The sequence below is a fragment of the Trichosurus vulpecula genome, chromosome 1 (genome assembly GCF_011100635.1).
Source record: "Trichosurus vulpecula isolate mTriVul1 chromosome 1, mTriVul1.pri, whole genome shotgun sequence".
NCBI lineage: Eukaryota > Metazoa > Chordata > Mammalia > Diprotodontia > Phalangeridae > Trichosurus > Trichosurus vulpecula.
Window position 1 is genome coordinate 294,689,052 of NC_050573.1, and position 21,684 is coordinate 294,710,735.

The 21,684-nt window shown below is 35.7% G+C and overlaps 2 protein-coding genes across 2 annotated transcripts in view; one reads left to right on the plus strand and one right to left on the minus strand.

The window, feature by feature from the left end:
* The window catches only part of ZFHX4 (zinc finger homeobox 4), a 228,444-nt gene that overhangs the window by 159,980 nt on the left and 46,780 nt on the right, over positions 1-21,684 (plus strand). The gene's annotated exons all lie outside the window — the stretch shown is intronic.
* Positions 1,673-2,006, minus strand: LOC118830841 (40S ribosomal protein S21). Its single transcript, XM_036737843.1, has one exon. It carries the CDS (start codon positions 1,979-1,981, stop codon positions 1,730-1,732), a length of 252 nt encoding a protein of 83 aa, XP_036593738.1. The 5' UTR covers positions 1,982-2,006; the 3' UTR covers positions 1,673-1,729.

Here is a 21,684-nt window from a genome sequence, read left to right on the forward strand (position 1 = left end):
AATTGGGGTATTGAAATGGATAGCTGGAAATCCTTTTTGCTATCTAGAAAGCAAGCTATTTCTTTTAATAGTAAACCAATACCATTTCCCCCTACAACGTGTGATTTCATGACTGTACCTAGATGTTTTCTCCTTTTTTTCTTAATGCCTCTTAAAATGTTAATTGTGAAGATTTTATACTCTTTTAATTGTGCCTGAAAATTAAGCAAACTATAAAAGGAATTTATTCTCATAAAATTTATTGAAATTTCCTATGGTAACCTAGATGTTCAACAGCATCTTTTTATAAGTACTATTTATTTCATATTTAATAGATATAATTTTCAGAAATTAAATTAGGGACTTGGGGAGAGACATTCATTCTTTCAGGCCACTAAGGGCCATTTCTGGCAACTAGGTCTGCCTTGCTCTAAGGTTTCATTTCTCCAGGTGGTACCCAAACATCTGGTTTATAACATGATAGGTTTAGACTGGAAGGGATCATAAAGGTCATAAGATAAGAAACTGAGGCCCAGAGAGGGTCAATGATTTTCCCACAAGGTGACATAGGTAACAAGTATCAAAATCGGGATTTGAATTCAGTTCTTCAGACTTCAAATCCAATACTCTTTCAACAGTACCGTGTTGCCTTTAAATTCAATTGGAGCCAGAAAACACCCTGTTTTTCAGATTAAACCAGTTGATTGACCTTTTCATTTTGTGACCAGTTGTTTCAGCATTTTGTACTCATATCAATAGGGCTTGAAAAAAATTATTCAACTTTCTATTTATAATTACAGTATTGATTTGTATGTGTATTTTAAAACTATACTACTACAAGTAAATGTGCCTCACCCTCACCCTCACCTTTCCCCCAGGAAGTACTGAGTATCTTGTTTAGTACACTTCAAATTCTAGGCACTGTTCAGATTTAGCCTTACTCCATGACTGGATGCATGGACTTGGATTCAGAAGAACTGAGTTTGAGTACAAGCTGTGTGAATGAGGAAGTTATTTAAAGTCTTTTTGAACCTTAGCTTCCCCATCTTCAGAATAATGATACTTTTACAACTTACCTAGCAGGATCATTGTGACACTAGTGATTTGTAATCCAAAAAATGCTTTATAATTATTATACTCCTAGAAAAACATATATATACATATACATGTGTATATGTATGTTTATTTAAACATCAGTTTGAGGTTTTGTTGAATATTTTTATGTATCCTTATATGTCAATAGTATCATTTATCACAAGTGTATTTATTTACTCTTAAATATATTAGACTGAAAGTCTACTTCATTGCCTTATTGGGATATTTAATTAATTTTGGGTTCTTAGATCAGTGGAGCCTATATTATTGAGTTGAAATGTTTTGTGTATGGACCCATTAATAATAATTATTATTATCATTTATCATCATCATCATTATTATAGCTAGCATTTATATAGCACTTTAAGGTTTGCAAAATGTTTTCTATATGTTATCATATTTGATTCTCACAATAATCCCATGAGGTACCTTTTATTGCTACCCCATTTTACAGATAAGAAAACTGATACTGAGAGAGGTTGAGTGACTTTCCTAATTTCATAAAGGCCTTAAGTGTCTGAGATTGGATCCGAACTCAGGCCTTCCTGATTCCAAGTACAACACCGTGCACCAAACCTCCTAGCTGCTTCTTTTTTTTTTTTTTTTTTTGCTGTTTTTCTGATTTATTAAGACATTTTTCACAAGGTTTCTTCAATTAGAAGTTCTTTGAAACAATACCATCATTTTTTGCCAGTCGGAGAATAGAGTCATCAGATTCCCCCATTCTACGAATTGCTCCACAAATTGCATAGGTTTTAAACTGGCCATTGAATCTGCCTGTAACCTTGTCAACCTCGGCCACGTTCATCTGGATGGACGCGTGGTCCTTGGCCCCGATGATCCTGTTGCTCGCAGAACATTTCCGCGGCACGTACAGATCCACGAACTCTCCGGCGTCGTTCTGCATGTCGGAGGCTGGGGTACCGAGTGCAAACGCGAAAGCGGCAGAAGAGGAAAAGCTCCTAGCTGCTTCTAATAGACTATTTGACTGTTATTCAAGGACTAGTTTAGCTAGGTTTAAAGAGACTCATCATCAAATTGACCACAGTGTGTTGAATATTTTAGACCATGCTGTTGAGCAAATACAAAGAGATGGCAAAGTATGGCATGTATGGTGAATAGTGAGGAGTTTAGTTTGTCCAGATCAATGAATATATGTTAGGACTAGAAATAATGTTAGAGCTAGGATATATAACCCATTCTATTGTGTATACTATGCACACTGCCTTCATCAAGAGATTTTAAAATTTTCCTTTGTTGGAGAAAATATTAGAAAAAATGATCAGGAATGAAAAAAAAAAACAAAACAAAGATGAAATAAGGTGGGAGAAGAAGATTTTGGAGGCCCTTAAGTGACATGCAAACAACTCTGGAAGCCCTAGGGAACTGAAGAAAGATTTTGAGCATAAAAATAATATGACAAGATTTATGCATAAAAAACGTAGTCTACTGTATAAAGGTGCCTTTTTGGGTGAGAGAGGGGAGGGGAGGGAGGAGCTGGAGAGAAAGAAGTGAAGGGGAGTGATATAAATTTCTTATGAAGTCTTGAGATGCTTTTTACTTTTGTAGTGAATATAGAATTGGAGCTGGAAAGGACCTTATTTCATGACAATGAGTGGTTTAGTCATCTAGTCATTTTACAGTTGAGAAAAATGAGTACCAGAGAGTGAATTTCCTATGGTCAGATAGCTAATTATTTGTAGAGCCAAGACTATAATGTAAGTTTCCTGATTCCAAGTCTTGCATTTTCTTATTCTCTGCTTTTTATTTAGATCAAATAGAGGCAGTTGAGGTTTTACTTTTTTTTTCATTCCTGATTATTTGTCTAATATTTTCTTTAACGAAGGAAAATTCTAAAATCTCTTGTTGAAGGCAGTGTGCATAGTATACACAAAAGAATGGGTTATATATCCTAGCTCTAACATTATTTTTAGCCTTTAAAGCACTTTGTTATTATTACACATATTTCCCGTAAGAAGTAAACAAACAATTTGAGGAATGGCAAATAAGGGGTTTAGGCAAATTAGGGTAGATTAGGAAACAATAAAAAAAGGTTCAGCTAAAGTTAAATGAAACAGCAGGGATCCAAATGATGCTTTACAGATATAATATTATGGGTTGTTAGAACTTAATAGGCAAATGTTTTCATTTTAAGGGCTGTAAAATGAATTTTAACTGCAATTCTCTCACTTAAAAGAAAGAAAAGGCTTTTTTTAAAAAGGACTTTTAGAAAGTACTACTGACATTTGCCTGTTTGTTTTGTTTTGTTTTTTTTCAAGTCTGTGATCAGTCTTTTCACACTTTGTCTTCATTCCATTTTCAGAAATCATATTGATTCTTTGAAGACATTTTCTTGCCTAAACTATCAAAGTTCATAGAATTAAAGGCGAAATTGACAATCATTTCTGTCCCTCCGCTAAGATCTTCACTGAGCCATAATTCCCGAGGGGAGTGGGCTTTTTATTGCTATTGTTTTCAATAATTATATACCATTACTTCATCTTTTACAACTTTTGTTTTAAACAAAAATGTGTTTAGATTTCAGTGGAACCGGCAATTTGGGAATTATATCTTACCCAAAGGAAAAAAACCATTCAGGAGGCTCTTAAAATTTAGTATGTAGAAAAAAAAGAGTTTTGGAAAAGGATGAACAGCTAGCTCTATTTCTTACTACCTGTGTAACTTGGACATTTCGCCTTACCCATCTGGACCTCAGTTTCTTGTCCTAAAAATTCCGAGGTTGGATTAGGGGACATCTAAGGTCCCTTTCAGCATTCAGTCTGTAACTATGATTCTGGTATTCTTTTAGTTACAACCACTGCTTAAGAGAGAATTTGCCTCAAATACTCATCTTTTCTCTTTTATCCATTTTAACTAGATTGTAGGCCTGTTTATGACTAAAACCATGCCAAATACTTCTTTAATAGCCCCTACAGTGAGTGCTGAATAAATGCTTCATCAACTAAATTGAACTGAATCAGGACCATGTAGGGAAAGGCCCTGCATAGGTATGTTCAAAAGAGTTGGCATAGCTGAGATACGAGGAATTCATGGCATCTCTCCTTTTTAACCAGTAACTTCTGGGATCTTTCTTTTTTATTTTGACCAATAAAAATTTGGTATGGACTGAATCTCTGAGTAAAGGCAAATATAATACCTCCAGATAGAGTGATTTTATGAGATATAGGACTAACAAGCATGTGGACTTTGGGAGAAAATAATCCCTCAATACAAACATGGAGATCTATTGACAGTAAGACATAAATTGATAATATAATTTTCAAAGGCAACCCTAAAAGTACAGACACACATGCATTCTTGCAAAGAGAATTAAATTAAATTATGACATTATGACAGTACCTATTCTGGTCCCTGTTGGTCTGAATTGGCCCAAGGCCATGCAGCCCTAATAGCTCTGAGCTTCAAAACACAATCACATAAAGACAGGCAGAGAAGAAAAGAGACTGAAAGAATAAAAGAGAGCAAGAGAAGACTTTAGCCATCCTTCAAGGCCATTGACAGTGGCAGGACCTAGCATGTTTCAGCTGAGGCTAGATTAGAAGAGAGAAAGAAGATTTCCTGCTGCTACTTGCAGTTAGAAAGAAAGTAGAGGGGGGCAGCCACCTGGATTGAGGTCAGTGGGGATGAGGAAAAAGGCACACAGAATCAGGCTCCTGATCTGACAGACCCCCAATAGAGGCAGAGACTTCTCTAGTCTCTCACCTGGCAGGGGACAAGAAATTCCCTATGTGAATCTTCCACAGATATCCAACTACTTCCAGTTTATCCAAGTCACATGTTAGGAGTCCAATAAAAGTCACCTTCTTGCTAGCTCTTTGCCCTGATCTTCCTATTAGATTGGATGAAATATCACAACTTCAGCATTCCAAGCTCCCCACTAGGTCTGATATCAATTGACAAATAATGTCCAGACTCACTGCTTCCGCTTCCTCTCCTCTCACCTGCTTATCAACTCTCTGCATAGTTTCAGATCCTGTTATCCAGATTTCTTTTCTGTGAACATGCCCCAGTAGATCAACGTCCTTCTTCAGATGTGGAATATGCAATTGAACATGACATTCTAGTTGTGGCCTAACTAGGATAGAATGCAATAGTACCATCATTCTGGATGCTGAACATCTACTAAGATTTCACAAACTTTTTTGTCAGTCACATCACTTTTTTACCTCTTCTTGAGCTTTCTGTCAGCTCAAACACTCAGTTTTCATTTGCCTCTGCCTTGAGCTATACTTAAGCCGAGTCTCAGCAAGCACAGGATATTATATTTGTCCCCTATCTTGAAAGGCAGTATGGTGTAGTGGATAAAGAATAGGCCTTAAAGTCAAGAAGATCAAGGTTTAAGTCCTACAAGGTGGAGGGGGGAAGAGTGTATGGGGGTAAGGCTGTGTGACTGGACTCGTCACGAAAATCTCAGTGCCCAAGGCAACTCTCAAAGTCTACAAGGGGCAGAACAGTGGCTGATTTGCATTGGGTAGAGGGAATTTCCTCCCCGGGGGTTGCATATAGCAATGAAATCACAGATTTATCTGAACAATGACAACAACAACAAAATCATATTCTTAGATATAGTCCATTATCCCTGCTTTCAGTGTATTAGCTATCCTTCACAGGTTCATGTTATCTGAAATTTTGATAAGTATATTATATTCCTCTTATGACTTAATACTATTATATTTTTGAGGACACAATTTTGAGTCAGGATAACTCATGGCGGCATTGAATTTTTTATTTTTGATTCAGACAAAGAAGGTTTGTGGTGATAGTAATCTCAGAGCTTTTAAATTATAGGATTCTTTAGATTAGTTATTATCATGAATTAACTTCATGGGGTGGTCAGAGCATCTTCTATAATGTATGTGAAAAGAACTTACATGTGAAAAGAATAACATTACTGTATATTTTTCTCTATCCCTTCCAAGCAGCTTTATTGTGCAATACAGGGTGTCTCTGAAGTCTGGGCACATAGGCAAAAATGCATATTTTGAAATATTTCGAATATTAAAAGACCTTAGCCCCCTTGACTTCTTTTTCTGGGGTATGCTAAAGGAGAAGTTGCACTCAAAGAAAATCACAGATGTAACACACTTGATTGAACACATAAAGAGTGAACGTGCTAAAATTGATGGCAATGTGGAGTTATTGCATGGAGTTCACCTGAATCTTGCAAAGCTCATCAACCTTTGCATCACAAAGGATGGGAATCATATTGAAGATGTTATCTGTTAATATTCCAATTAAATAAAATGTTGTTGAAAATTTCATTCATTTCATTTCTTGAAAATATGCATTTTTGCCTATGTGTCCAGACTTTAGGAATACCCTGTACAGTCTTATAATGTATATATAATATTCTTTGTACAGAGTGTACATTTTGTAATCTATCTAGGGAAGATTAACCAAAATACAGAATTTATTTTTATTTTCCTAAAATACAACCTCACAATTTCTTTGGGCATCTAAAATATTCTACAGAACATTTCATTTTTTTTAAAAAACTATTTTTATAGTTTTATCTACTCTGAAAATATATGGACTGGTCTCTTAAGTAGAAAGGACTCTGAAAATATATGGACTGGTCTCTTAAGTAGAAAGGACTACTGATTGTGTATTAATCCTTTATATGAATGCCCTACTCAAAAAAAAATCACTGTTATTAGTGACCACATAGTAAGGACATTGATATACATTCTTTATAAGGAGACAACAGAACTTTGTTCTTTTTTTCTTTTTACACACTAAAGTGTTACAAATGATTTTTCTTGGTTGGCTGTATAATACACTGAGTTGTGTGTATTTTGAAGTGCTAGATATGGAATTCTGAATGCTGTTACTTCGAAATTATTTTAGTATAAAATGAAGAAATGAATAAAGAAAACTTTTACCACATGCAAGGTGCTAGAGATAAAAACAGAAAAGCAACATAGTACCTACTCTCAAGGTGTTCATATTCTAAAGAGGGAGAAAACACGTGAAAGGGTTGAGCTACAAATCAGAGAGAAAAGGCCCCTGATCCTTAGGATGTAATGGCAAAACAGATGTTAATACTTCTCCTTCAATGTCATTCCCATTTATAAAATTAGTTTCTAATGTTGAACTATTTGATAATGCCAAGTATTTTGGTGGTATAAAAAAAAAACCTTTTCTCTCAGAGTCTTCAGTACCTGTGACTATAGTACCTGTAGGAACAGTAGCCAGGCTGCATCTCCACAAGAGTTGTTTCCCATGATGCTATCTGAGGGTGTATTGAGCTAAAAGCAATGCTGCTCCCAAGACTCTTTCTGGGCTGTCTCCATCACAGTCTAAGGAATGTGGTAGTGGTTTGATTTGCCTAACATTCACTGCCTTCTCTCTGTGTCTCTCTCTGTCTCTGTCTCTGTCTGTCTCTGTCTTTCTCTCTCTCTCTCTCTCTCTCTCTCTCTCTCTCTCTCTCTCTCTCTTTCTCTCAGAGTGCCTTGCTGCTTCAGCTAGTGTGTTGGTAAGCAAAATGGGCTCCTTAGCACTTAGTTCAACAAGTGCCCTTGAAGAGTTTGGCTTTTGTTTGCTTTGATTAATTCAGTGTATTTCATTGAGTCTTATTAAGTGCTAAGCCCCAGGGCCCAAACCCCTATTAGGTGTAAAACCTTAGTGGGTGTGGATTGGCAACTAAGGTAGGGCCCAAGGTAGGGCTAACTCCAGGGAGTGCCTAGTTTACATGTCTGGGAGAGCAAAGGCTCCTAGACCATGTGGGTTTAAGTCACCTTTTTGTGACGATTCTAGGTCATGTGGGTGAGTGCCATGTGTGACTCACCCCTGACCCTGAAAAAGATATAAAAACCAGGGGCTGGCTGTCTGTTCCTTGGAGCTCTTTGCTGCAGCAGTGATGGTGCTCGACTCTGGGCCAGCCCTTGTTCTGAGCTCCCGGGCTGAACCTAGATGTTGGTAACTGTGAATCTGTATTTAGTCTGTCTGTTGATGTTTGTAATTTGTTTGTAATTTGCTCTAAAGTTCAGTGTGTTGGTCTCTTCCCCTGAACTAAGTGAATGATATTTGTATGCTGAATTAAAGTAAGCTTGTCAACCCCTTTAACCTTGCTTTCCTTATTAAAGCAGATCAAAAGAATCTGTGCTTTCCCAGCGTGCCGGCAGCTTTCTGGGTGCTGGATGTGGGTGGATATTACACCCCCACAGAAGCTGCTAGCCGGATTGTGGAAACAGCTAGTCCAGCTTTTCTGCCCTGTGTATGGTTGATCAATAGTGGGGATGACTGTACCTTTTTTCTTAGGATTTACTTCCCCAGATGATGATTGTGAGGGCTGGATTGGAAGCAGCGTTGGTGTCTTGGGGGAAGGGGTGGAGTGAGGGGGAGGGGGTGTTGGGGGATGTGTGCTTTCATTCCCAGGACTACTGTATGTATTTGCCTATTGGTGGCAGTTGGAATGTAACTGATGACTTCTTAAACATTGATTGACTGAGGTTAAACGTATAGCTCTATGTAAAAGTACTGCTTTTACTAATTTCCTTTGCTTTATTCATTCCCCATGTCAAGCAAGAGAGAAAAGTCTTCGCTTAACTTTTTCCATTCTCTCTCTCTTTTCTCAGTTTTATATATATGTATATGCCTAAAAGTAAAATTTTAAAAATGCTAAATCCTAGTAAGCTATTCTACTAGCTGTTAATGGAGATGAGTTAAAAGTTCTACCCTGCCAAGTCACTTCTGTTGGGAGCTAGACCTCTCCTGCCCCAGAATAACCAGACTATAACCCAAAAAAGCTAGGACGTTCTCTTTAAGGCCATGGCGATTCTAGCCAATTAAGTAAATGTTCTTTGAATTGTGTCTTCTTGGATTCTGACTTTAGTTATTCTTCTTTTGGTCTGTACGCTGAAGTTATACATATGCATAACTATGTCTCCTCGTTCATAATCATCAGCAAAGGAAACACAGATTCTTTCCTACTCTCTGAGTGATCTTAGACCAGGGGTTCTTAATCTGGGACCCCTGAATTTGTTTTTTTAATATTTGTGATAACTGCATTTCAATGTAATTGGTTTCCTTTGTCATCCTGCACATTTTATTTTATGTTTTTAAAAACACTGTTTTGAGAAAGAAAAGATCTACAGTTTTCACTGGGCTTCCAAAGGAGTCTGTGATATGACTAAGTGTAAGAACTCCTTCTCTAGATGTTGGCTATAGGATGTATGAGACACAAAAATGTGACTTTTTGCCATGGGTGATTTACAAAATGGATAACCTTCACGGGGGGGGGGGGGGGGTTGGGGGGTTGGAGGGGGAAGTTACTCATGAATTTTCAACTGCAATATTTGAGAGGGAGGCAGCCTGATTAAGTGAGTTTTCAGTTTAAGTTCGATGTCTGAACCAGTTTTGCTTTTGAACCTCATCTATAAATTGGAGATAATACTTGTCATACCCAGAACTTTTTGTAGAATCATAGACTTGTAGCTGAAAGGGACATTAGAAGTCACCTAGTCTAACTCTCTTAACTGAGACCTAGAAAGGTTAGTTGACTTGCTCAATGTCATACAGATAGTAAAATAGTAACACCTGAATTCTAACTTAGGCCTTTTATTTTTCCTCCAAATTCACTATTTCCACTGTCCCATGCTGCTGAGAAGATTCTGAGTCATGGAAATCCATGAAGACTCAGAACCTGTCCTGGAGTCCCACGTGAATATCCAATGAGTTAATGTATATGAAATGCTTTGCAAACCTTAGTCTTCTGTATAATTATAAGTTATCTGTGATTTTACTGTGGTGAATTCTCTTTACAAATGAAGCATTTTACAATTACTACATACTTTAGGGGACAATCTTCAGGAGTTGCTGCTAAGTATTCATTATCTGGTGGTCAAGCTTCTAATAACCAGCTTCTCTGAACTTAGCGAGGCTGATCTTTGGATGACAGACACAATACATAGATGGGCCTGTATTCAAAGCCTTCTTAGCTTGACAGAACTACCTTTGAAAAGCCTTTTGAGAACCCAGGGTCATTATGCACATCATGATGAGGCACTGGATATAGACTTTACTAAAGGATATATATGCACTTAAAATAGACTTAATTAAATCCTTAATAGTAAGTCTATATTTCAAACTGACCTAATATTACTATACATTCTTTTTAGCATTTTTATCAGTGACTTGAAAAAAGGCATAGAGGGCATATTTATCAAAATTATACAAATAACACAAAGCTTAGAGAGATAATTAATGTGCTAAACGGTCATTTTTTATCTTTTACAATATTTGCCAACCTGATAATATGAGTTGAAACCTCAGAGATGTTCTCTTATTATTAGCAATTTGGAGCATTCTTTCATATAGCCAGTGATAGTTTGCATTTCTTCTTTTTAAAAGTGCCTGCTAATTTCCATTGACTATTTTTCTATTAAGGAATAATAGCTCTTATTATTATCTATTTATAACAGTCCCATATCTATCTTAGTTATAAGGCTTTTGTCAAAAATATTTGATGAGACAATTTTTCTCCCAATCAACAACTTCTCTTATTGCAGCTTATTGACTCCACTGATTTTTCCTGCAAAAGCACTTTGTTTTTATGTAACAAAAATTATGTATTTTATTTTTATGACCTCCTCTATTCCTTGTTTGTTTAAAAATTCTCTCAAGCCATAATTATGCAAGTAGCTCCTTCCAATCTTTTTCTCCATTTTTTAATATTATGTTTTATATTTAAAATATTTATACATTTGAAATTTATTGTAATATATGGCATAAGACTTTGATCTGAATCTGAATTCTGCCGAACTACTTTCCAGTTTTCCTGTATTGTTTTTGTCTTGTTTGTATACATTCTATTACTTCTGAATCTTGTTCACCTAATCTGTTTCATTGATAAACTTTTCTATAGTTTAATCAAGTAACAAATAATTTTGATTATTACTTCTTTATGATATAATTTGAAATCTGGAAAAGAAGCATGGCATATTAGATAAAGAGATGGCCATGGAGTCAGGAAGGCCGAGATTCAGGTATGGCCTCTGATATCTAACAAGTTGGTTGACACTAAGCCTAGAAAACTCTCTAAGCGCCTAGGTTGAAGAGAAAAGGCCATTCTGCTTCAAAAAAGGAAATTCCTCAGTGGGTGCTTTCTCTATGGATTTAATCACAAGGATTGTAAAAAAATTAAATTAAAAAAGTTTTAAAAACCAATAGCACTTAAGAAGGTAATTCTAAAAATAGAAATAATTGAAAGTAGGAGGAAAGGGGAGACTATTTAGAAACCTGTGTATATCCAAAAGACTCACTAATTTAGATGTTAAGTGGCAGGTTTAGAAGATGGATTATTAGGTGCAGAATAAGATTCAAAGCATTAGTTAAAATGAGATTTGGAAGGTTTTCTTGGTGTTTATTTATCTTTTATCCTTCATTACCCTTCAGGTTCATGGAATAGTGGTTGGTTGTTGGACTTTGAATGAGAAAAACCTGAGTTTGAATGAGTTTGAATCACCGCTCCGCCCCCCGCCCCCACATAGTTACACTCTGTGACCCTCTCCTAGTACCTTAACATCTCTAAGTGCCAGTTTCCCAATCTGTAAAATGGGGATAATAATATCTTCAGGGAGGATCCAATGGAATAATGTATGTAAAGTACTTCTCGAACTTTAAAATACAATATGAATGTGTTACTGTTGTTGTTGATGTCATCTCATTCTCCTCTTTTTAAATAGTATTCATGAAGGCATGGTTTGAGGAGGAGTCGCTATCTTGATAGTTTTCCTTTATATGTATGGTCTGTGAACTATTGTGCAAATAAGTAAGTTGACTACTTTTTGTAATTGAATAAAACTATTGGGATTCAAGCTTATCTTCTTTAAACTCACTGAAAGCAACTTTGCAACTTACACCAGTAGCAGATTGGACAACAGAGATGGCATATGCTTATTCTGTTCCTACATGGTTTTAATATCTTTCATCAGGTCTCTATATTTAAAAAGCTTTTCATTCCATGTAGTTTAAGAATTATGCATATTTTGTATGGTGACATTTGTTTAAATATTATTCTTAAAATCTTGGATCAATGTTAATTCTGGGTAGTTATGAGCAACAGTTCTGTCTGTAATGATGCTCCGGTTCCAGCACAGTTTATTTGCTGAATCTCAAGGATATTTTAGGGTTCATATTTGTAGTACAGGGATCTGTTATCTGTCTATCTAAAAAGGATAGTGAGCATATAATTCTAGCCAGTTGATTCTGTATTTCTAACTATCTAGAAAATGCTAAATTTTTGCAATCTACATGATAAGCAGTACTGTTTCCATCACTCTGTTGCATAATTTTCATTGATCTGTAAGTCCAGTCTTCTTCAAAATAACCTTTTTGTAATACCTGGTGGCAAGGACCTGATCTTCAATTTCTGTCATAAGCCACTTTCAATAAACAAATCTGCATGACTCAGCCATTTGTTCAACACTTCCTTGACAACATTTTGTTGGTTGAGTTCATGTAGATGCTGCCTATAGAGTGTCTTTCGATTTCACTCTTTGATCTTAGACAATTATTAATCTCTATCCTCAGATAAGTAATTTTCTGTTACATAGCACAAATGGAGTGGGGGATTCCTATTGTTTCCTTTACTATCTATTATTTTGTGTAGTGAAATTGTTTGTTCCAAAAATATTTCTGTAATTTCTTAACCTGTTTGTCATGTGATCTAATATCTATCAATCCTTTTCCTGATTTTTGATGAAGTGTTAATCTTCCTGTAGCTTCTTTGGGGTGATGAGCCCTGTATTTTTTGTTTATTTTATTTATTTTTATTAACAACATGTGGGTTTTTTTCTGGATAGCTTCTACACCCATTGTCCATTTTACTTTGATAAAAGTATACATTAAAACTGCCATTGCGTAGCTGTTAAATACTCTTAATGTCTTCTTCCTATTGAGCTTTCGCTTTGAGATTCCATTCAGTCTCTTAACACACACCGTCTGGTTTCCTCCTTGATAACTATATACTTGCTGTGTCTTGACTAGAGAATGCCAAAGTATTTAGTGTCTTCATCCATTGGTCCAATTTGACTCCAGTACTGAAACTCAAAGCCTTCAATCTCTATTCTTTATTGGCACATGTAAAGAATTTTACACTTATCAAGTCCAAAAAATATTTTGATATTATTGGGAAAAGTTACAATGACATAAAGTAGCGGCTTAATGTACTTTTAAGTGGAGCCATATAACTTGATGTCATCCATGTACGTCAAGTGATTAAAATAATGTTTCGGAACAATTCTCTCTTTGACTTGAAAGACATGCTCAGTTTTATTCAAGAGTAATGCTAATAGAGCTAAGGCTAGACAGACCCATAGCAAGCTTAAACTGCACCACTGCAAGAGTCCCCATTTTCCATCAATTTTACTTTATGTTATTGGGTTGGTACCATACTCTAAAACTGGGCTGTCCAAAATTCGGCCAGCCAGCTGCATGCCGCCCACAGTGCGATTTATGCAGCCCGCCTACAAGCATAGAAATTTACATAAAGGCTTTAGTAAACCAAGCTACCGCAGAGCTCTCACTAAAATGACAAATCAAAATATAGTGCCTATTGTTTCAATAAAAACCTAAGACTGGACAGACCTGCTCTAAAAGGAGAACTGTTTTCAATGTGGATGTCAAATACCCTAGGAATGGCTATTGTTTATATATTGGCAAATATATAAGCAAACACCCTAACTTGGATTTAGTTTATATATTGGCATTACATGGCTAAGCCATGAATGTGCAACCAGATCAAAGGCTTCATCTAGAAAGGCACTGTAAATGTTAAAGCAGTTTTGGATGGTTTTGTCCAATAATCACCAAATTAAGGATAAGTTTCACTTTATACCCCTGAGACTCTTTAGCATGCCCCTTTTGCACTTAAACCAATTTATGGTTTTCTTGTGGCAGTCATAGATTGTTTAGTGATACAAGTTAGGAATGCTTTATATGCAGTACATAAACACATGATTGGCATATAGTGTATTTGAGGGGTAACTAGTATTCTCAATTTTTTGGCAATAAATATATGATGGTTTCTTTAAAAAAAAAAGATGGGTCTAGGCTTACATCACAAAGAAAGCTGATTAAGTATTTTTCTATTCAAATCTGTGAAGATTTGGAGTCAGTAGTTAGGGATCATGGACACATTATCTTTAGTTTTGCAGAGAAGTTAAAGTTTGAACCACCTGCCTTAACAGAATTGTTCTGTCAGTCATTGTATTAACAATTCACAGATTTTCCATTTTAAATTTGACCCAACTTGCATTTTTGTTTTGTTGACCTTCTTAATAGCACATGAATAAATAGAAATTTTTCATATCCTCCTTCTAGGGTTCACTTTCTTATCTGATTTCTTTGCTTTTCAGGCCTCTATGGCTTTTTTTAATAAATGTTATGTGCTTTATTTTGTTCTTTTTTCTACTTTGACTTCTTATGTCACCCTAACTTTTTGGATTTCACTTTCAATTGTTTATAAGATCATAGTATCATAGATTTAGAGCTTGACATGACCTTAGCAGTTGTCTATTCAAAGCCCTTCATTTTGCAGATGAGAAAAGTAAGGTCAGAAGAGGCTAAGGTCACACAGTTATTAGGTGGCAGAGCTTGGGTTAAAACCAAGATCACCCAACTCCAAATCCAGGGCTCTTTTTTTTCCGTGTGATTGCAAATTAAGCATATAAATAATTTCTTATACAGTTTTGTTTCCTAGGCTCTATTCTGCATGTTTCTTTTTGTTGTGTTCAATTGGATGATATGGAGTTCTAGTTTTCTACTGTAAATTCTGGTTAGGTATTCATGGACTCTTGCATTGCCTTTCCAAAGGTCTTTAATATTTTTCTCAAGCTGTCTCTGCTATTGTGATTTTTGACAACTGAGCTCAGAGGTATTTCTAGATGGTTTCATTTTTTCCTCTATTTCATTTCTAGATGGTTTCATTCCACCTTAGCAATGCATGTTGCTGTTGTTCAGCCATTTGAGTAGTGTCTGACTCTTTGTGACCTCATTTGGGGTTTTCTTGGCAAAGATACTGCAGCAGCTTGCCATTTCGTTCTCTAGCTAGCAATACATACCCTGCAGCACAAACTTATATTCAGGTCCCAAAATGTTTTTACACTCTGTCAAACACTGCTGAAGTATGAGTTCACTCATGATTATCATAATAGAGAGCAACTTTTTAAAAATTACTCAATTTTGATATAATTGGTCTATTAGTTGGATTTGTGCTGTCAAACTCAAAACATGGCTTTTTCAAGATTCCATTCTAAGAATGTCCATCTTTTCAAAATAATTTGAAATGTTAGTATTATTTTGGGCATTTATTTCATTAAATATGTGCCAAAGGCAGCACTTAAACCCAGGTCTTCTTGGCTTCAAGATGAGCTCTCTATCTACTGCACTCTACTGCCTTTATTAAGATTAAAACTTAATAGGGATAAATGCACAGTCCTATATTTGTGTTTAAAAAAATTCAACTTTACAAGTACAAAATGAACACTAGAAAGCAGCTTCTGGAAAGCAGATCTTCTGAAAAGCATCGGAAAAAATTCACGTATGACAAGCTCAGTATATACCACCATAATGGTACAATGATAACCTCAAAAAGCTAATGGAATCTTACAATGCATTTAGAGATGCAGAATAGTCAGAATGGAGGAACTGATATTCGTACTCTGCCACCATACCATGCCCTGGTCAGGTAGCAGATAATGTTGTGTTTTTAGTTCTAACTTATATATTTTAGCAATGATGCTAGCAAGCTGAAGAAGAAAGCAGCTAGTAGAGGCCTCAAGAACATATCATAGGAGAGTCAAGGATAAGAACTGATGATATTCAACCTAGAGAACAGAAGACTAGATAACTGTTTCTGAGTGTTTGAAGGACTATTCTTTATAAGAGAGATTAGGTTTGTTCTCTTTGACTCCAGAGAACAGAAAAAGGATCAATAGGTGGAAATTACAGAACAACTGATCTGAGCTAGATGTAAGGAAAATTGTCCTTTGAATAAGAGTTTTTCAAAAGTATATTGGGTTGCACTTCAACAGAGGCCTTCAAAACAAAAGCTGGATAGCCCGTGGGTGGGTATGTTGTAAGGAAGAATGCTTGGTTGGGTACAACTGGGTAACCCAACTCATAGATGGCCTCTAAAGTCACTTCCAACTATAAGAGTCTATGATGCTGTGGTACTTAATACTAGCTGTAGTTGGTTGATTTTTAAGGAGTAAGTTTTTATACTGAGAAGCCAGATAGAAAATCAGTGTTTTTGAGGTAAATTCCATTTTAATGAAGAATGCAAAATATTGCTCTAATGCAGTATTAAGATGAAGAGTTTGTTTGGACGACATGGACATCCTGTAATTGAATGGGTGTGGTAATACAGTTTAAACATAATCAAAGCCTGAAGTGAAGTTGAACCACCATTGCACCCTTTAGAATCCAACCGTTTTTGTTAGCCTTTGTCCATGAGCAGTGTGAGCCTGGTGAGCTCAAAATCCCCAAATGAATTTAACCCTGGGTGCTTGAAGAAAAACATACTTTGCTACTCTGCACATATCCTACCTTTATGTAAATTACAGGATGCCTGAAAATGTGCTTAGAATGGAAAAATAAAATCACAAAACATATTGAAGAAAGAAACAAGGACCATTCTTGAGATGTTGTAGTTTATAAAGCATTCACAAGAATAAAATATGAAAAGTAAAATCAAAATAGCATATGAACAAAATACTAAAATATAGTGTAAAGGGTCATAGTCATCAATTGATTTACTGTTTCAACTTTATTTAATCAGAATTAAAAATTCATCAAGTATGAGTATAATTAAGAAAATAGAAGAAGTGATATTAATTAGCTAAAGGAGGGGAACAGAGTTGTATACCAGAGATATAATCATGTAGTATAATGAAAGCTATCAGGTTTTACAACAACTTGTGAATGTGAGCTCTCAACCTATGAAATAAGTTTGGATTTATTTTTTGTTTTGTTTATCTGAAGGTGACTACATAACCCAAATACCTGTTGAAATTGACATTAGAAAAATAAAAAGAATTGCAGAATTAAAGGATTTAATATATAATATTTAAAAAGAAACTGAAGTATTTTAGGTACTATGGAAAACTCCATAACCTTAAAAAATAAGTACCCTAACAGTTAAAGAAGATGTCTTACATATCATTTAGCAATATTCAAAGCAATGGCAGTGTTAGAGGAACAACTGAATATAGCTTTCAACTATTTCAACAATATAATAATTACAAATTACAGTATAGTAACAGTAATATATTTTTTAAAAACCATGATAGTAAAAATGTTTATTATTAGTATTCCCTATGGAAAGAAAGGTCAAAAACTAAATAAATGTAGACTGAAACTGGAGAACATGAATTAATAGAGACTGGTAATTTCTGTCTGAATATCATAGAAAGTATAGAGTTAAGACATGAAAAAAAGCAAAAGGTCATTCTTAAAGACTTTCCATATTCTATCAGAGGAGCGCTTCTGAGAGAGGAAAATCAGATTAAACTTTCTCCCCACTCCTCATTTTGTAGAAGGGAAGAAAGGTCTATTGGATTATAATTATAGCTTTATTGAAACATCCAGTTCACCATGCAGTAACTCAATAACTGAAAGAAATATCAAGAAAAATAATCTGTTTCCCCATGAGATAGAAGTAAAGTATCTTTCATGCTGCAGGACTTCATTGAAGTTCTGTTCTCATAGAGAAACCCCACTTCTCAAATAGGATGAAGCAGTAATGGAAAATTTTGCCATGAGTTGTAAATATGATTGTTACACATACAAAATGGAACACTTTATTGAAGTAAAAATTGACAGATCTAGAAAGATCTGATCTTTAGCTGCCTTACTGATCCAAATTATCTGTTTATTGAAACTCATTAAGTGAGCCCATTCTGATTCTTAATTCTATAAAGACTTTGAGAGAATCTTGGAAGATTCTCTTTTTTGTAATAAGTTTGAAAGCGCTTTTGCATTTTCTCATTTCACAATGAGGAACATGAGGAGAAGGTGCCTTCTTCCTTCTTCATTGCTGACTAGATAAGACCAGTTCTCCTCTAATTACTAGCAAATTTCATTCTTCAAATTTTACATTTTGCCTTTTCCCAAAAAGTACCTGCATACAACCATTTTGATCTGATACTTGTATCTCTATACTTTTTTTAGTTTCAATAGATGGAAAAAATTTGAATCAAATCTCTGTAAATCATATTCTTCCTTAGAAAAACAAAAGATAGGCCAGAAAGTTAACTGTCTTTTTGGAAAATTATAATAAATTATTTTATTTGTTATTATTATTTCTTCATTAGCAAGTGAATTTTAATATATATCTGCCTTTTGGTAAATCACAATGTCATTTCACTGGAGAAGGATACTTAATGACTGATCACTGAACACCAGAGTCAGGAGCCATGTTCTAATCTTGGCTTAATTAGTTTATATTCTTGATTTCTTTATCCACCAAAAAAAATTTCATATATTATGGTATGGGATATTTGTCAAAAATGTGACATAGATCAAATAAAAAGAAAAGTGATAACAAATAGGATTTTAGCTATCCAATTATACCTGACTAAAGATGTTATCCTAGGTAAGGACTCATATATTTATTTTTCTAATGGTGTAAAAATGTGCCTTTTGGAACAACTTGCTTGGAGACACTTATTGATTTAGTGAATTTCTTATTAGCTCATAGGCATTGGTACAAGAATTGAATTAGTCCCACTGAGTAATACTGATTATATCATCTAATTTAGCATCATCAAAAGGAAATCATTCCAAATGCCAGTGCTGTTTCCATAATAGGAATTTCAAAGTATGACTACCTATTGCAGATAATTGAACAGCAGGACCCACTGAGAAATTTTTTTCAAAACAAAAGAGAGTAAATTATAAAAATTAAAACTATGCATTCATTAAACAAATATTTAATCCAAAGCCAAAAAATTAATAAATGTTTAAGTAACTATGAGGAAAATACTGCTTATTGATATTGTAATTTAATAACACTAATGATAATGATACATTATATAGCACTTTAAAGTTTGCAAAAAGAAGCCCCTTCAATGTTGAGTGTTCTGAAAGTTTTAGTGCCGTTTTAAGCTATTAAAGCTTAAATACGGTGTCCCAAAAGTGGTAGTGCAATTTTAAGCTATAAAGCTTAAATAGCTTTAAAGTATTAAAGTTTAAAAACCTATGTAAACTATTAAATCTTATATAGCTTTAAGCTATTAAAGTTTAAAACTGCCTTAGCACTTTTGGGACGACCAGTATGTTATCTCATTTGAGCCTCACAATAACCCTATGAGGTTGGTACTACAGGTGTCAGTAGCCCAATTTTACAAACTAAAAACCTAAGAGGCTTGTCCATGGTCGTAAAACAGATAAATGTCAGAAATGCTTTTTGAGCCCAAGTGTTTCTGACACTAAATCCAGAATTCTTTCCACTCCCCAGAAATTAAGGGAAATTTCTTATATTAAACTTACATATAATCTTAGCTGTGTCTAAAGGAAACAAATATTAAAAATATCAGCTTGAGTCACACCTTTTAGCCAGGAAACCACTAACTCTGTAGTTTGCCAAGAGTATAGTTGAGCTATCTGGGCATGGTGACCCAGGTAATCCCGACTATTCAGGGAAGCTGAAGTGGGTGGGATGTCAGCACTGTTTGGCACCAATTTGGTCAGTCCCTAGGAGAGGGCCATCAGGCAGCCTAAAGAGGAATAAATTTATCCAGGTGGGGAAAAGAGGTCAAAATTTCCATGCCAATCAGCACTAGGATTAGGCTCCTGAGTGGCCACTGCCCTTCCAAGATGAGGGAGACTGCCAAATCCAACCTCAAAACAAAAACAAACACACAAACATAAAATGGGGAGAAGGATGCCTTTCCTCTTGTTACTATTTCCTCTACAAAATTTACATTCCCCGTAAGCAGAGGCAGATGGCTTCATTAGACTTCTTCGTATTTGGAAAAATGTATATTATTCCCCTACCTCTATGCACATGCTCCTACCCTCCCCCCACAACTATAAACATTATGGAAGATAACTAAAACTATCTCTCCAAAACTTTATTATTAGAATGACTTAAAATTAATTTTTTAAAATTTTTTATTTATTTTTTTAAGGGGGGAAGGCAGGGCAATTGGGGTTAAGTGACTTGCCCAAGGTCACACAGCTAGTAAAATATCAAGTGTCTGAGGCTAGATTTGAGCTCAGGTCTTCCTGACTCCAGAGCCAGTGCTCTATTCACTGCACCACCTAGCTGCCCCTAAAATTAATTTTAAAATGAGAAACTCTGAGCTCCTTAGGCCACTAGCATGTAAAATGGTCAATAGGAGAATCTGTAGAAATCTTTAAGTCTTACTGAGGACATTCTCTTCAGCTACTCAGACCTTTTTCTGGGATTGTCTTGTTTGGTTGGTTAGAGAAATATGTTAATGAAGTCATTAGACAGGTTGCATCTACCCCATGGTGTGCAGTCTAGCTCCCCAGCCATAGAGCACAGCCCTGCTTCTAACTTGTAAATAGATTCTCATAGTCAGCCAGCACAGGTACAAAATGTGGACCGGCAACAAAGAGCTTTGACCTTTATTATTATATATGGTAGGGAAAACAAAATAGCCGAATTGAATTGTCAAGATGGAAAGGGAACAGTACTGAGAATTTCACTCGCCTGTTTTCCGTTCCGAAGATGGAAGAATAGGATCATAGAATTAGAGCTGGAAAGAAACTTAGAGGTCAGAGAATCTACCTACTTCATTTTGTAGATGGTGAAACTGAGGTACGGAGAAGTTAAGGAAGATAGTTAAGTGGCCAAGCTGGAATCTGAACCCAAATCCGAAGACATAGAATATTGCCATCTTTCCACAGCTTTACATTATTCAGTTTTCACACACACACACACACACACACACACACACACACACACACACACACACATACACACACACATGCACGCACACACACATACACATATGATGTATACCGATGACATAAAGAGCAAGAGCCAGGTAGCAGCACTCAAGGGAGTATAACAGTTGTAGTCACTTGGGGTTCCTAAATATTCTCCCTTTTATTTCCACGGGTGTTTGTGCCACTGATCACAAATCCTGTGGAAGCAGTAGCCAGGAGCAGATGTGGTGTCTGTACCACTTGGGTTATACGTGTGGGTCTGTGATTGCATGTCGTCACCACTGATAAATCTGGGCAATGATGATTAATGCCCCAGGCCAGCCAAGCCACTCTCCTATCCTGACAAGTAGGCTCTAGTAGATGCACTAGGACAAGTCAACCATGACTAAAAGAAGTGAGTAGGTCACTAGCATAATTTTTTTACACCAAGAAGATCACCCACTTAGGAACCACTACAGAGAGAATCTGGGTCCACGGGTCACCTCAAGTACATAGTAAAAATTGAGAGTGTAGCCTCCCCCAGGATTTATCTAGGGTACATCTGTTAGTGGGATTTACATCCAAATCTACAGCAGCACCTACCAGCATTTCACCTAATATTACTTCCTTTCTACATCAGCTGCTAATGGCTGGGTAGGTGTGTCTAAAGGAAATAATTTTAAAAAGATG

Bases quoted from the DNA above. Each gene is read 5' to 3' on its own strand.
- LOC118830841 (XM_036737843.1), bottom strand. From the start codon at position 1,981: ATGCAGAACGACGCCGGAGAGTTCGTGGATCTGTACGTGCCGCGGAAA.